This window comes from Danio rerio, chromosome 5 (genome assembly GCF_052040795.2).
Source record: "Danio rerio strain M-AB ecotype USA chromosome 5, GRCz13ab, whole genome shotgun sequence".
Taxonomy (NCBI): domain Eukaryota; kingdom Metazoa; phylum Chordata; class Actinopteri; order Cypriniformes; family Danionidae; genus Danio; species Danio rerio.
Genome location: NC_141025.1, coordinates 14,630,268 through 14,647,500, shown reverse-complemented (window position 1 = coordinate 14,647,500; position 17,233 = coordinate 14,630,268). Strand labels below are relative to the sequence as shown.

The 17,233-nt window shown below is 34.9% G+C and overlaps 1 protein-coding gene across 20 annotated transcripts in view; it reads left to right on the top strand.

Annotated features, from left to right (window-relative positions):
• add2 (adducin 2 (beta)) overlaps window positions 1-17,233 on the top strand; it is a 53,148-nt gene that overhangs the window by 14,160 nt on the left and 21,755 nt on the right. For 6 of the 20 annotated variants that reach the window (XR_015490521.1, XM_087252787.1, NM_001365435.2 and 3 more), the window contains exons 3-7: window positions 3,635-3,776; window positions 6,127-6,278; window positions 10,769-10,849; window positions 15,256-15,405; window positions 17,028-17,171. Coding sequence is in view for 17 of the 20 variants with exons in the window: in XM_087252787.1 (XP_087108913.1) it covers window positions 3,635-3,776; window positions 6,127-6,278; window positions 10,769-10,849; window positions 15,256-15,405; window positions 17,028-17,171 (669 nt within the window). In the remaining 3 variants the exon portion in view is untranslated. Of the gene's footprint in view, window positions 1-1,095; window positions 1,308-3,634; window positions 3,777-6,123; window positions 6,279-10,768; window positions 10,850-15,255; window positions 15,406-17,027; window positions 17,172-17,233 lie in introns of those variants that run through there. The other 14 variants (XR_015490519.1, XM_087252789.1, XM_087252794.1 and 11 more) reach the window with 3 other exon arrangements.

The window sequence follows — 17,233 nt, the reverse complement described above, 5'->3', positions numbered from 1 at the left end:
TTTTTATTATTCTGAACTATATATTATAGCATAATAAAATCTGAAACACTGCTGAATCACTACATCACCTTAAAACCTCTTATATTATGTTTAAAATCTGTATTAAAAACAATCCTAATTCATAAGTTACACTAGTTTGAGTGCGTGAAGACACGCGAATATATGTAATTGATTGGATATAGCCGAAATTATTAGCCCCCATTTGATTTATTGATTTATTTATTTTATATTTCCCAACTTATGTTTAAAAGAGCAAGGAAATTTTCACAGTATGTCTGATAATATTTTTTTCTTCTGGAGAAAGTCTTATTTGTTTTATTTCGGCTAGAATAAAAGCAGTTTTTAATTTTTTTTAATTTCAAACATATTAGCCCCTTTATATTTTTTCCATAGTCTACAGAACTATTAATAATTTTCACAATAACCTGCCTAATTACCCTAGTTAACCTAATTAACCCAGTTAAGCCTTTGAATGTCACTTTAAGCTGTATAGAAGTGTCTTAAAAAATATCTAGTCAAATATTATTTACTGTTATCATGGCAAACTTAAAATAAATCAGTTCCTGATAACTTTGTTGGGATGTTTCTGTATTTTTATATTATCATCATTAACATATTTCTACTTGAAAAAAAAAACAAAAGGGAATTTTACTTTCAGAATCCTGCAATTTCTTTGGGAATGATACGATAATAAGGTGTAGTTATGGAGGTGAATGGCTTTCCCATGTGGCTGCTGTATGCTTTCAGAAAGCTCAGTGAAAGTGCAGAATACAGTACAGTATCTCACATCCGCAGAAGTCCCACATTGGTTTGCTGCTTTTATTTGTCTGTCCACCCTTTAATGTCCTGCCTCCAATCCCTCTGTCCTCTCTCCCCTTCCCCCTCATTAGGTTCCAAAAGATATGATTATCTCCACAGCTCAGATATAATCTGTCCTGAATCACCACTGACAGCTGCAGAGAGAGAGAGAGAGAGGGAGAGAGAGAGAGGGAGAGAGAGAGAGAGAGAGAGAAAAAGAGAGAGAGAGAGAGAGAGAGAAGGGGAGGAGAAAACAGTGAGAGAGCAGTTTTAGGAGTAGCTTCAAAACAACATGATAGAACTGAAGGGCTCAACATTACACTCAAGGATGACCAATTCTCTCTTTCTCTGTTGTGGACTGATCTGGATCCTGGAACTCACATATTCTTCCAGCTGTTTGTTTCCGTATGTTGTTCACAAATGTGTTTTTCTGCTGTATTAATTGTTTGTACGGTACTTGATTTACAACTTTTTTTTAAACATTTTCTGATTCTTGCCAATTTTTATAGGTAAAACTACACTTAAAAAGGTCACACTATAAAGTTTCATTAGTTAATGTTTGTTAATGTATTTACTTACATCTGCTCACAACGAACAATACTCATACAGCATTTAATAATCACATTATTAATAATTGATAATCATACACTAAACAACTTTGCTGTTTGTTTTTGCTGGCAAATTAATTGATTTATGTTTAATCCACTTAAATTTGTGTTAGTTAATTTAGTTAAGTTAATTCTTTCATGTTGTGCCAGCACAAGCTAATTGTGTGGAACCCAGCAATTTTAGATGAATAGAAAGATAAATAGATGCTGTAATAAATGTGTTGTTCACTGTTTGTTCATGTTAGTTAATGCATTAAATAATACAACCATATTGTAAAGTAAATTTTTTATTTTTTAAGACTTGACATAGAAGAATTATTTTTGGTTGCACAAATAACCTTTTGGTCACCGTTATTTAAATAATCTCATATGTGAAGAACATTCAAGGTAAAAAAAAAAAGAAGCTTTTTTTTCCACTAAAAAGAACTTAAATAGTTTCTTTGGATGTTATATTTTTTTTAGCTGAACTATCAATGCCAAAACAGAAGCTTTGTTTTCAACACTATATCAATATTCCTAAAAATGATAACCTTAAGTTGTTGCTTAAACATTGTTTTGAAAATTGTTTCAGTTCTTACTTTTTGCATCGAAGTTGTAGATTATTTTGTAGAAAAAAAGATAAGACTGTGAAAGCCTAAAATCTTAAAGGCATAGTGCACCCCAAAAAATAAGGATTTGAACAAATGAAGGATGATTAAATGATTCCATTTCTCTTCCATTTTGGGGTGCACTATTCCCTAAGTATATACTTTTTCAGCTATACCTTATTTATAGAGAGATTATTTGCTTTTATGACGTTGCTGTGGAAAACCTTTTTGCTGACATCACTGCATGTGTTGTTGTTTTTATCTATGTTATTGCATTGTATAGTTTTACTTATGTCATAATATTTCTTTTTTGTTTGCTTCAATTAGGCAAGGCAAGTTTATTTATATATCACATTTCATACACAGGGGCAATTCAAAGTGCTTTACATAAATAGGAACAAATAAGACAAGTATAAGAAAATAAAAACAAATAATAAAAATGATTAAGATTAAAATGTGTTAAAACAGGTTATAAAAGAATGAAGAAAAAATAGAAAAACATAACAGACATAGCTGTCAGATGTAGTGCTCATTCAGTAAAGGCGCAGCTAAACAGATGTGTTTTCAGTCTTGATTTGAACGTGCCTAATGTTGGAGCACATCTGAGGAGGCCGTTACGGTAATCCACCCTGCTGCTGATAAAAGCATGAACATGTTTCTCTGGAAACAAAGCATCTAATTCTTGCAATGTTTTGACATGATAGTATGCTGATTTATTAACTGCTTTGACATGACTACTGAAACTCAGATCTGACTCCAGAGTCACATTAAAATTCTTGAACCTATTTTTTGTTGTTTGACGTTTAGAGCCAAGGTACGCATTTACCTTGAGAACCTCATCTTTGTTCCCAAATGTAATCACTTCAGTTTTCTCTTTGTTTAATTGAAGAAAGTTTTGGTACATCCAATTAGTCAGAAACACAGCACCAGGAGATCTTGAATGTGCTGCAACTTAAGAAAACACAGGCATATAGAAAAACAACAACAAACACACTAAACACCACACATGCACGCAAATTCTCACAACACATGGAAATACACACTGCAAATATTGCAGACAGAAATGTGTTGGGGGACTACAAAAAATGATGCACCTGACTGCTCCCTGTTTATTCAGTGGTTCATTTAACATCAATTATGCAATTCTTCAGATTATTAGTGGTAAAATATACAAACAATAAGGATCTGAATGACCAGGATGTTGAAATAAACCAAAAACACACCTCTCTGAACTCCGAAAACAATGTTGACTGTAAACAGGAAGCAGTCAGGTACGTCCCTTTTGGGGTCCCCCGACACATTTCTGTTATGATCTGTGCTATTTGCAGTGCATTTCTGTATTTGCATGTGTTGTGAGGATTTTTATGTTTGTGTTTTGCTAAAAATGTGCAAAGTAAGTTGTAACATTTAACATCCATATGTTTTCTCAGAGGCATATATGGGCTCTCCTAGCCACCTTACAGAAGGCTATTTTGCATGTGCAGTCCTAAAATCAACACCTAAAACCAAATTCTGAATATCCCAATCATCTCCCTCAAACACTTCCCGATGTCAGACTAAATGACTAATATATCACTAATCTGTAATGTCAGTATGCAGGCGGTATGTTGCTGAGCACTGCGTGTCATTTGTGTGTTTCAGTCGTTTCGAGAGGAGCTGGATGTGTTGATTCAGGAGCAGATGAAGAAAGGAGGCAGCTCCTCCAACCTGTGGGCTCTCAGACAGATCGCAGACTTCATGGCCACTCACGGGTCTCCAGCCGCTCTTCCCGTCACTCCATCCAGTACGAAACACCATTACATCTGCTCGTGTTTCATTAGTGCCTACATTACATTTCACACAAATAACACATCTTTTATAGTGCACATCTTTTATAGTGAATATGGTGTATTGAGCATTAGTGAATGTCATTCATTATGTTGTCAAAGTCCATGTGAAATCAAAAATTGCAATGTTAATTTTGCTAGTGTACATGGTTATTCTTTAGATTAACAATTAATCCATGTAAGTTTATCTACTGAAAAAGTTTGGTTTTTGGTAATCTTCAATCAAAGGCTTAACGTTTACTTCTACATTTAGAGAAGCGATCCTTCCTTGTTGATGTCAGTTTGACAGTTTCAACCACAATATTCTTAACCACGCCCCTCTAACCATTTGTTTGCTGTAAAGGAATGATGCACAAAAAAAAAAGATTCCCCTCGTACTTAATATGCAGTTTCAGTTGGAAGTACATCAACATGCTGAAATAAAAGCCTTAGCAACTTCCGATTCATGCATACTTTAATATATAATTTTCCTTAAAAAAAAAACATCGTACAATCATTCTAAGTTTACATCCCAGATTTATTCGACTGCAGAATAAAAAGGATGTAACCTCATCTTTTAAAATAAAATGTTATTAAATGTTTCACACATCCTTTCTTACCATTTCAAGCTTATATCTTTTTATAAGCTGACTCTCAGCTCTAACAGTTCACAGGTTCACAATTTTACTCAATTGTGCTTTTAATTGTACGATTAAAAAGGAGGAAACGCCTTGTTTTAACCTGTATAGCGGAAATAAGCTTCCTTTTCGGTAAACCAGTACTAATTCCCATATCACTATTCTTTCATTTAGATGCATTAAATTTACAGTTCAGCCAAAAATGAAAATTTCCTCATAATTTACTCACACTCCGTTGTAAAATATTCCCAGTATTCATTAAAATATCTACATTTATTTTAATGAATACTGGGAATATTTTACTACTAGGAAAAGTACTCTGCTGTACCCTAAAAAGACAGCCTTAAACAAGCTTAAGCTGTAGTAAAGGATGAGTAAATAATAGCTGAATTTTTATTTTGCATGAACTATGCCATTAATGTAGTTTTAAGCTTGAATGTGAGCTATATGCCCAGCTAGTGCTTTTCAGCCAATGATGAACTTCCAGTGAGAGCTGTAAGTGACTATTTTCAATTTCATAAGGTTGTTTTAACAGCATTGGTGTTGTATTGTAATTTACATACTCTTAAATAGACTTAAGCATCCATTTTGTTGTTAAGTGTGGTTTATTCATAAACTAATTTCGAGAGGATCACGTGCTTATGATCAACACGGCTGGCTCCTTATTAGCTACGTAATCTGCCCTATTAGATGATTACGGAAGCAATATAAATAATCTAAGTTTTTCACTCCAGTTATCTTCGTCTTGAAGCCCCCCCATCCCCCTTTTTTTCCACCCCTACTTCCTTCCCCTTTTCTGATAGGGTGACAAGGTGGCCCAGTGGCTAGCACTGTTGCCTCACAGCAAGAACACTGCTGGTCCAACCTATCGGGCCGGTTGGTGTTTCTGTGCGGAGTTTACATGTTCTCCCCGTGTACACGTGAGTTTCCCCCGGGTTCCCCGGTTTCCTCCCACCATCCAAAAACATAAACCATAGCCAATCGACTAAAACAAATTATCACCCAATACAACCTTAGTTTACACTTCTCACGGCGACAAGCAGGGGAGTTCTCGAGACCTAACTGAGCTCGAACTCCCCTCTCGTCCTTCTAACAGGAGGGAGCCCCGGGCTCGAGGATATTATGAGCTCAGGGCTCTCTCCCGGGACAGCATGCCAAATACGCTTTGATTATCAGCTAAGTGTGAACTCTTGAAAGCGTACAAAGAGACTACATACCGTTTAAACATGGGCGCAGTCATTAGCACCAGGCTAGCGCAGAAATTCCATTGAAAACACTGCGGTAAAATTCATTTCCATATTTTAAAGACATGGCTTGGAAAAATATAATTTAATGCAGTGCTTCTTGTTTGGTTTGATATCCACTTCATATTGTATCTCAGTGAGGCAGTGAAGATCACTATTTATTAAAGAAATCAGATCTTAAATGCAGTGATTTTGTATGAGATGACAATTAACCGGAAGCTGTGGGGCTGGCTGACTGAAATTAAAAATCCATGTCCATATACCCCATTCAAATGAATTGGATTGTGCTTTTCAGATTTACTTGAACTGTTAGTCACATTTCAAATGTCTTTCATGGTGTCTGTTGCACTCTTTAACTAGCGCAGCTCTTTTTACATGCAGTCCTTCATGACTGAGATGTTCACTGACACACACTTGTGTTTCTGTGCTCTGTCGTTCCTCAGCAGCCGTCACCATCGTAACCCCCATCAATGATCTGCACGGATGGGAGCCGAGCTCTATGGTGAAGGGGGAGAGACTGATGCGCTGTAAGCTGGCCAGTGTTCACCGCCTGCTGGATCTGTACGGATGGGCTCAACTGGCGAACACATGCCTCACAGTAAGAAAACACAACCCTGCAGTAAAATCCATTGAAATCAAATTGAGTTTTTTTGAATGTCAGTATTAATATGTCAGTCTTAAAGGGTTAGTTCACCCAAAAATGTAATTCTGTTCTTAATTACCCACCCTCATCCTCATCGGGCATGTAAAAAAAACATGTCTATAATGCTAATTCATTTGATGTCAAAACCTTGACATACATTTCACATCCACACATTGATGCCCCTTTGACTACTAAATAAGCAACACATAAAATAAAAGAAAAATAAGATTTTAAATAAAAAATATTTACGGTATAAGGAAAGTTTTATTCATCTGAAAGCCTCAATTGCAAATCTACACTGGATTATGTATCCCTACACTTTAAACTACCTCGAAATCCAATTGAGATCTAACATTGACATCAAAAATATGCTACAAAATCTATTACAGGACAATGCTGGATAAAAATTTGTTGTCTGCTTGACAATTGGCATAGACAACTGACATCGAGTTTTAAAATAAAGGTGCTTGCATTCCAATTCCATGATATTTTAGATTAAACCTGAGAGCTCTCTCGTCTTCTATAGACAGAAAATAAACCAAAGACATTGTCAGAACATATTGTGGAATTTAGTGGTTCAGCTGTAATCATACAAAGCTCCAAGAACACATTCATTTATTCATTTTCGTTTGGTCGCTACCCTTCCAGTTGTAACCTAGTACTGGGAAACATCCATACACACTCATTCACACACATACACTATGGCCAATTTAGTTTATTCAATTCACCTAGTGCAGGTCTTTGTACTGTGGTGGACACCGGAGTACCCACACAAACATGGGGAGAACATGCAAACTCCACACAGAAATGCTAACTGACCCAGCCGGGACTCCCACCCACTCTCCAAGAACACCCATTGGTTCCCACTGTAAGCTACATAAAAGTCAGGTAGTTTTTACGGGGTGGTAGGGGTTGGGGGGGGGGGGCTACTTGATGTCCTGCCATGTCTTCATGTTTCAATTGAAAATACATTGCTCGATGAACAAAGCTCCACATTTAAACGCACTTCAGGGACCTTCACACCTTCTGTCAACGTGCCAAGACTGCCTCATGCTTTTAAGAGCTTGATTGATTAAATGGTCTGTCTTTAACAATAAATATCATTTAAGATAAATCAGACTCCAGATTTTCTGCTTAAGAAAAAATGTCTTATGTTCAATGTCAGGAACAGCAGTGCTGCTAAATATTTTTGTGCTTACAGTTTTGTGGTTTCATATATTTTTTTCCTGCATGTAAGACAAGATACTGCAGGTAGGTAGGAAAAACAAACAACAAATCATTCTCACAAACAGTACGACCCCACTTAATTACATTGAGAATAGCAGACGTTTTATTGTAAAAAAATATGCAAATGAGCCATTATCATGTTAAATTTGTTAATTTGCATACATTTCTAGCAAAAAAAAAAATCTGAACATTAATAAATTCAGATTTAATTTTTATTTTATTTTTTTATTATTTTTTTGGGGGGTGGGGGGCAAAAGAGTCAAAGGTTTTTACAAAGACTGTGTGATTTTAAAATACTGCGTAAATACGGAATATATTTCCAAATACTTTTTGAAAATTTTAAAGTTGTATATATTCATTATATATTGTTTTATATATATATATATATATATATATATATATATATATATATATATATATATATATATATATATATATATATATATATATGTATATATATATATGTATATATATATATATATATATATATATATATATATATATATATATATATATATATATATATATATATATATATATATATATATATATATATATTTCCCAAGTGAGCAAGGAAATTTTCACAGTATGTCTGATAGTATTTTTTCTTATGGAGAAAGACTTATTTGTTTTATTTCGGCTAAAATAAAGTTTTTATTTAAAAAAAACAAACATTTTAAGGTCAATATTATTAGCCCCTTTAAGCGATATATATATTTTTTTGCTAGTCTACAGAACAAACCATCATTTTACAATAATTTGCCTAATTACCCTATCCTGCAGCCTTTAAATGTCACTTTTAGCTATATGGAAGTGTCTTAAAAAATATTTAGTCAAATATTATGTACTGTAATTATGACAAAGATAAAATAAATCAGTGAAATGAGTTATTAAAACTATTATGTTCAGAAATGCGTTTAAAAATCTTCTCAGAAATTGGGGGAAATATAAACAGAGGGGTTAAAAATTCAGGGGGGCTAATAATTCTGACTCCAACTGTATCTCTGCGTAAAAAAAAACTTCAGAATATAGATATGAATAAAACTGAAAGATGTTTTATGTTATGTTTATTGTTTATGTTAGAGCTGCTGTTGAGATTTGTGGCTTAAAACAGGAGAAAAAAAAATTGTGGAAAAAATTGCCAAATTCATGTTTGGCACAATTTGTTGCTATTTTCAGACCAGTGCACCAGTAATTTTCATGTTTTGTGGCATGTTGCTATTTTGAGGAACTGAAATAGACTGTGCAATTGACCATGTGTCTATGCAGCTTTAAATGCTTACACACAGGATGCACGTCAATATACAAATATCTTCAAAAATGAAAAAAAAAAAAAGGGTTAAAATGTTACAAAATGATTATTTTCTACATAATTATAAAAACCACAGCCTTCATGCCTTCTTTATGTCAGAGGGGCTTTTTTAGTTTATTCATGACAATTTGCATTTATAAAATATTATTATTAGCAGTATTATTTATTATATGCATATTTATATTTGTTTTTAAAAAAACAAGATTACGTAGATTTGGGTATAACTCACACTTCATTTATTTGTTTGGCTGTTGGAAATTAGAGATGAATTTAGAAATAGTTTTGAAACAAATCTTTTTGCTTAACAAACGAAATTCAATATGTAGGCTAATGGTTGTCTTCAGTGGAGTGCGTACAACACTGTTTTCATATCCACGAAAGTAAAGGAGTAAAGTAAAGAGTAAAAGTAAAGTAAAGAGGCCGAATGGTCGAGGCTCATTCTTTATCCTCGCGCTGCAGATGGTCTGTTTAATAAATTTTTCGCTAGTGAAGCATTCAGTTTTTCTACTTACAAAGTCCACCATGTAAATAGCAAATGCACCATGGTGTTATGCAACTGACTCTTGAAGTGAATGTGAGATGAGACTCTAATTGGTTTAATGCACGTTATTCTCGAAACACATTCTTATCTCATAAAGAGAATAAGCACAATACTGTTAGACCATGAGCCGCGTCGCAGAGCCTATTTTTCCATCCTTAAAATAGCAAAAGTGGATTCGGACACACTCTTAATGCTTTTGCATCATGTGCTTTAGACTTTGCACCTAGATCTTTAAAATAGTGCCCATTACAATGTTGGAATACCAAGCCAATTCCATGCGTGTTCAATAAGAAAAGGTCTAGAGAGTGTTTTCTTCAATGCCAAAAATATTAGTAATTTATTAGATACAAATGAATAATTCAATGACAGAGTTTTGTGTTACGTTACCCCAATGCAATACAAGAATTACATTCAGGAGGTTCGCAACTAACTTACAATTCCTGACTCCAGCATATATACACAACTGATAATAACAGGTGGAGTTTTGGTTTAACGTCACTGATCAGTCATTCTGCAGTCCCTTGGCTCTTTGTAACCCCTAGACATACTTCCTCTTTCTGCACCTCTTCTCTGCATACCAGAACTGAACAATTACTTGCATCTTTAATATATTTTATAACTTCTACAAAGATCATGCTCCTTGTGACATGTCCAGACAGCAGTCTGGAACAAACCTAAGTTTATTCTTATTCTGCTTTTTCCACTAGTCAGCAGTTCTTCTAAAAAGTATGCAGCATAGTAAAAAAAAGAGGAAGTGTGTCTGGTCTAGATGTGTTATAATACAATAGAAAAGATTGATTAATCTGTTGTTAGTCTAAACATTTTTGTAATAAGAAATTAAGACACAAAAGTAATAAAAATAAATTCCTTTTTTCCTACAATATAAAGCCAAAAAAAGACAGAAAGCTCAGCATTGACGGGTGCATAAACCTGCAATTTCCTAACCTAAAACAATATTGCCATCAAAAAATTCTTATAAAAAGCTAAACATATTTAGTAAGACATTGCTTAAATTATTAGTAAGGATGATTACATTACATCAGAGATTTCCTTTGTGAGTGATTTGTTCTTTTTTACCTCAGTTTGCTGTAGGCATTGTTGTTATATATCATACTGTAGGTCTCAAACTGGATTTCTGGAGGGCCGCAGCTCTGCACAGTTTTGCTCCAACCCTAATCAAACACAGCTGATCTGGCTAGGCAAGTTGTTCAAGACTACTAGTGACTATTAAGAAGGTGTGAGTTGGAGCTAAACTGTTCAGAGCTGCGCCTCTCCAGGAATATATTATATACACTATATATTATATACACTATGTACTATGTACTGTGAGTTGCTGTTGATACAAGCGTGTTTTTCTCTGTGCAGATGCGTGTCAGTAAAGAACAGGAACATTTCCTGGTGCTGCCAGACGGTCTGGCCTACGGGGAGGTGACGGCCTCCAGTCTGGTGAGACTCTGTCCATATGCAGTTTTACAATTAAAATATTTGTGTGTACAATGAGGACATCCCCAGTGAGATGTTTTTGGGGAATTTGAAAATGTTATATAAAAATAGGTTTAAATATAAAAGTGGGTACACACGCACAAACACACAACGAAAGACACACACACAACATGCATATCGGCACAATTTACAAAAGAATCTACTGTAATACAGAATTTCACCTACACACATGCACAAACACACAAAGAGAGACACACACAAACACACGCACACACACACCCACACCCACACACACACAGAGACACACAAAAACAGAGACACTCATACCCCCCCCCCCCCACACACACACACACACACACACATGCACAAACACAAACATAAAGACATACACATGGAGAGAAACCCACACACAGATATGCACAAACACCCGCATAGAGACACACACACACATGGAGAGACCACCCCACACACACACAGACACACACATACAGTCATACACAGACAAGACAGACTTGCGCTTACACACTGAGAGACACCACTGACATGCACACACACACACACACACACCACACAGACACCACACACAGACATGCACACACATTTACTCATAAACACAAACATACACGCACGCATGCACACACATACTGTACACATTCGCACAGAGAGAAAACATTTGCACACAGGCATATACATAAACACAGACACGCACACATTCTACACAAACTCACACACTACACCACAGATACACACACATTCACATACAGACATACACGCACAGAGACAAGCTCGCACACACACACACGCACACACAGGCATGCACACACCACACATACAGACACGCACGCACAATCCACACACACACAAATTCGCATACAGACACACAGACAAGCATACACACACTCACACACATCGATTACTCCTGTGTCCTGCAAGATGGCTTCTGATGACATTGTTTCATTGTGAATATGAATTGAGATCAAGGTCACTAAAGCAGTGCATCACTGTTTGAGAATGTGAATTATTTCCTGATAAAGCTAAAAGCCTCAGTGTGTTCAGCACATATTGTATGCATTGTTGCAAAACTAAGACACTAAGACAAATTGTTGCTCATGAAAAGATTTCTCGAGTGCACGCACAACTGTATCAAAACTTGTGACTTGTAATGTGACGTTTGGGGCGTGCAGTGGCATGTCTGCCTGTTTGTGTGTATGTCTGTTTGTGAATGTGTGTACACTACCTGACTATTCTTGTCGTGGATCCCAGTTGTAAAAGCAACACATAATAACTTGACTTCTAGTTGGAAAAGTGTCAGAAGAAGGTAGATTTTTCAGATGAATCATCTGTTGAACTGCACACCAATCATCCCAAATACTGCAGAAGACCTATTTGAACCCGCATGGACCCAAGATTCTCACAGAAATCAGTCAAGTTTGGTGAAGGAAAAAACATGGTTTGGTATTACATTAATTCAGTATGGGGGTGTGCGAGAGATCTGCAGAGTGGATGGCAACAACAACAGTCTGAGGTATCAAAACATTTGTGCTGCCCATTACATTACAAACCATAGGAGAGGGCAAATTCTTCAGCAGGATAGCACTCCTCATATTTCAGCCTCCACATCAAAGTTCCTGAAAGCAAAGAGGGTCCAAAATTGGCCAGCCCAATCACCAGATATGAACATTATTGAGCATGTCTGGGGTAAGATGTAGGAGGAGGCATTGAAGATGAATCCAAAGAATCTTAATGAACTATGGGGATCCTGCAAGAATGTTTTCTTTTCCATTCCAGATGACTTTATTAATAAGTGATTTGAGTCATTGCAGAGATGTATGGATGTAGTCCTCCAAACTCATGGGAGTCATACACAACATTAATTCTTTTTTAACTGCAGCATGACTTTATATTCTATACTGTATATTATGTCTGTTAAGTGACAAGACTTTTGTCTAAGCAAAGTCAGACCTTACTGTCCTAATTAAATGATAAAAAAAAAATCAATGCATGATTATATTTGATTTTGGTAAAATAAGCGTAATCTAGAGGCCTTTGCCTTCCATATAAGCCGATTCTGATATCAAATTATCAACTACAAGTCAAGTTATTATTTGTTGTTCCTAAAACTTGGATAGGCTACAAGACTTTTGTCAGGTAGTTTGTGTGTCTATGTGTATATATGTGCACATCTGTGTTTGTATATGTGCAAATGTGTGAGTACAGTGTTATTTTTTTATAAAAAAAAAAAGATTGAATTTGTCGAATGAAAGGATAATGGAGTCATTTAAATGAGATGTTTTATTTTTAATTACTGTTTTTTTTTAGATTTCAAGAAAATTTACATTGTTTATTTTGCTAGTCCATATTGCCATTATTTAGTCAGTGTCTCCCAACTCTGTTCCGGAGGCACACCAACAGTACATATTTTTGGATGTCTCCCTTATCTGACTGATTTATTTCAGTTTTTGGAATGTCTTCTAATGTTCTGACGAGTTGATTTAGGTGTGTTTAATTAGGGAGGTTGAACGTGTACATTGTAAAACCCAAAAAGTTACGGTGACTTAAACTATTTGAGGAAACCGATTGCAACAGACCGTTTAAGTTCAAAAACTAATCCTAATGAGCACTGTGAATTTAATCCATTTGAGTAAATGGAGCAATTTGAGCACAGTAAAACCCAATAAATAAAGAGAACTGCAAAGTCCAATAAGTTAAAGCAACTCAAGCCGTTTAAGGAAACTGATTGCTACAAACCCTTTGAGTTTCGACAATCTAATAAGAGTACTGTGAACTTACCTCATTTAAGTTGAAGTAATGAGGTATTTAATTATCTCATTACCTTCAACACTGAGTTCAAAACTCTTTTCAAATAAGTAGAATTAACTTTCAGTACATATTGAGTTAACTACACTCATTTCATTTGATAAAGTTGACTGTTGGGTTTTATAGTGTACTGTTGGTGTGGCTTCTTTTTTTACTAACTGCATCTCTGTTTAATGTTTATCATCTTTTTTCCTGATATTTATTTTGTGTTGTCAATTGTCACTTTATGTACACTGGAAGCTTCTGTAGCCAAAACAAATTCCTTGTGTGTGTGAAGCACGCTTGGCAATAAAACTGATACTGATTCAGGAACAGGATTGGGAAACAATGATTTAGGTGATAAAAATAACTGTGCGAGTCAATCCAATGAAAAAATGGTCTTGGTAATCTTCAATCAAAGTCTGTGAGAAAAAAGGTGATGCGGGGTGACAGAGTAAGGATCCACATGCAGTTTTGTTTATAACTGTCAAGCAGGCAATGGTCAACAGGTACAAACAGTATCATTAGGGCAATCCAGAAGAGTAGTCGAGGTCACAGACAATAGGGTCGAATACAGGTGGCAAACAACGTAAACAAGAAAATGGGGCAAGGGTCAAGAAACACAAAATAAACATGGAAGACGCTTAATGTAATACTACAGGTCAAAGACAACAACAAGACTCAGCAATGTATGTGGGAATGTGAGCAGCAGGGCACGCAAAATCTGGTAGCACGAAGTCCCAAAAGGGGTTTGGATGCAGACATGGTGCAGTGCAATCTGAGCTGCATCCAATGCTTTTTAATGCACTCACCTAACCCCACCTGTAACCCTACCCTTCACAGTGACGTCACTCACTCCATTGAGTGCATCATGTCTGACATTGCATCGCTGAGTGATGCAATCTCAGCTTGCATATTAAAGGCTGCATCCAGATACTAATGGAAGTCCCTGGGCTATTGTTTTCTTCAGTCGGACTACCAAAATCTATCTAAACATTGCATGGCGGGCTATCTAGATAACCCACCATGCACGGTGTAGATAGATTTTGGTAGCCCAACTGCAAAAACAATAGCCCCAGAACTTCTGGCTGCCAGATTTTGTGAGCCCTGAGCAGCATATTTAGTGTGTGTAATCAGCCTTTGATGAGCTTCCAACTGTGTGTGTGAAATCATCTGTGATCCAAAACAGATGTGTGTGAGGTGCATTACAGGAGTTGTAGTTCATATCAGTGGCAGACTTGTAGTTCTGGTGATAATGAATGTTCTCCCAAAGCTTATCACTGGTGATCGTGACAGTCTGACAGTTTGCCTCTGGGTTTGGAGTGGCGGTCCTTTTTTGTTGACGTTAGTTTGATGACATCAACCACAATATTCTTAGCCGCGCCCCTGTTAGTTTGCTACAAGGAAATGATGCTCAAATAGAAAGCTCCACCCCCTACTCAATATTCAGTTTGTTATAAGTGCATCAATGAAATAAAAGTGTCTGCAACTTCCAATTCACACAGACTTTAAATGAATATTGCAAACAGATCTGCTCTCTGAAAAGATTATAGTGTTTTCTTAAGTTGTTTTTGATGTGTTGGAGTGAAAGTTTTGCTTTCTGCGCTGTGCAGGTGAAGGTGAATATTCTGGGTGAGGTGGTGGAGAAGGGTAGCACTGCTCTCGCAGTGGATCTGTCTTCGTTCAGTCTTCATTCTGCCATCTATTCTGCCCGACCTGATGTCCGGTGTCTGCTGCACCTCCACACTCCAGCCACAGCCGCGGTAATAAAACACAAACTAAGTCTCTTAGCAAAAAACAACCACATTGAAGCCTTTATTTACGTATTTGTGTCAATCATGAATGTATAACTAATAATAATAAAAATAATGATTCACTTTGTTTATATATGGCACCTTTCAGGACATAAAAGGTTGCTTTAAAACAAACATGCCAATAACAATTAATAAAATCCTGCCTAATATAATTTCAAATACATGAAGAATGAGAAAATTACAAATACAAACACATCTTAACTGTAAAATAACATGATAAAATTAGTCCTAAAAAAGTCTGCTTGAAAAGATGGGTCTTAAGTCGGCGTCTTAACTAAATACTAAGTTAATGTTTGTTGATTGTTTAATATTTATATGACGTATATCGCATTTATTCAGGTATTTATCCATTACAGAGTTCATAAAACTCCCTGTATTACTGTATAACAAAATATAAGTAACTTTATCTAATAACCATTCGTCAGTAATGCTATTTATCTAGTCTTCTAGAATTAAATTATATAAACTATATGTGTATTAGAACTGAGTTGTGTATTAATTGCTAATTATTTGTACATCAAGGGTTTTAACCACATAAGTTACAAGAATTTATTTATTCTTTGTCTGTTTAATTGATGATTTTTCCAGGTATTTAATTTAATTTACATTTATTTTATTTTTGTTTTTTTGGTTTTTGTTTCGTTTATTAACATGAATTATTTATATTATTTTGTTTTGTTTTATTGACATAAATGATTTATTTAATTTTTTTATTAACATAACAGTGTTTTGTTTTATTTTATTTTGTTGTTTTATTTTATTAACATAAATTATTTTATTTTATCTTATTTTATTTTATTTTAATTGTTGATTTTTTCCAGGTATATGTACCTCTTGGGTTTGTAAAACATAAATTATTTAATTTATTTTATTTTATTTATTTAAATTATTATTTTAACATAAATTATTTTATTAACGAAATTGATTTTATGTAATTAATTGAATTTAATATTATTAGCATTTATTAACAATGTTATTTATATTTTTCAAATTGTTGTATTTAATTTTTTATTAACATAAATAATTTTTTTACATCTTTTTATTTATTTATTTATTTATTTATTTATTTATTTTATTTATTTTATTTATTTATTTTTATTGCTTGTCTGTTTATTTGTTGATTTTTCCAGGGATTTGTACCCCTTGGGTTTGTAAAACTTAAATGACTTTATTTTATTCTATTCTATTTTAGTGGCTAAATTTGCGAACAGATATGCGCACATAAACATATACATAAACACACAAATAATGACATGCTCAGACATAAAATAATTTCATTTCATTTAATTTATTTTATTCAAAATACTTACCATTCTATTATTAAAATAGTTTTCATTATCTTATCATTTTAGAATCATTGTCTCCAATTAATAATAATAATTAATTAAATTTAACACATAAATAGTTTCACATATACATTACTGACTTACACTACTAGTGCATAAGTTTTAAAATCACTAAGCGTAGCCTTTTCCAGTCATCACTGCAATCTCTCATTAATCTTAACGTCTATTTCCTTATTTCAGCTCTGATCCTATAGCAAACCTTACCACCATTAATGTTTCATGTAGGTGTCAGCCATGAAATGTGGCCTTCTTCCGCTGTCCCATGAGGCTTTGTTGGTGGGTGAAGTGGCTTATTATGACTATAATGGAGTGATGGAGGAAGAAGAGGATCGAGTGGAGCTCCAGAAGAGCCTCGGCCCCACATGCAAGGTTAGATCACACATTACAGTAAACATCCGGGCTGTGAGGATTTTTATGAGCTTGATACAGTG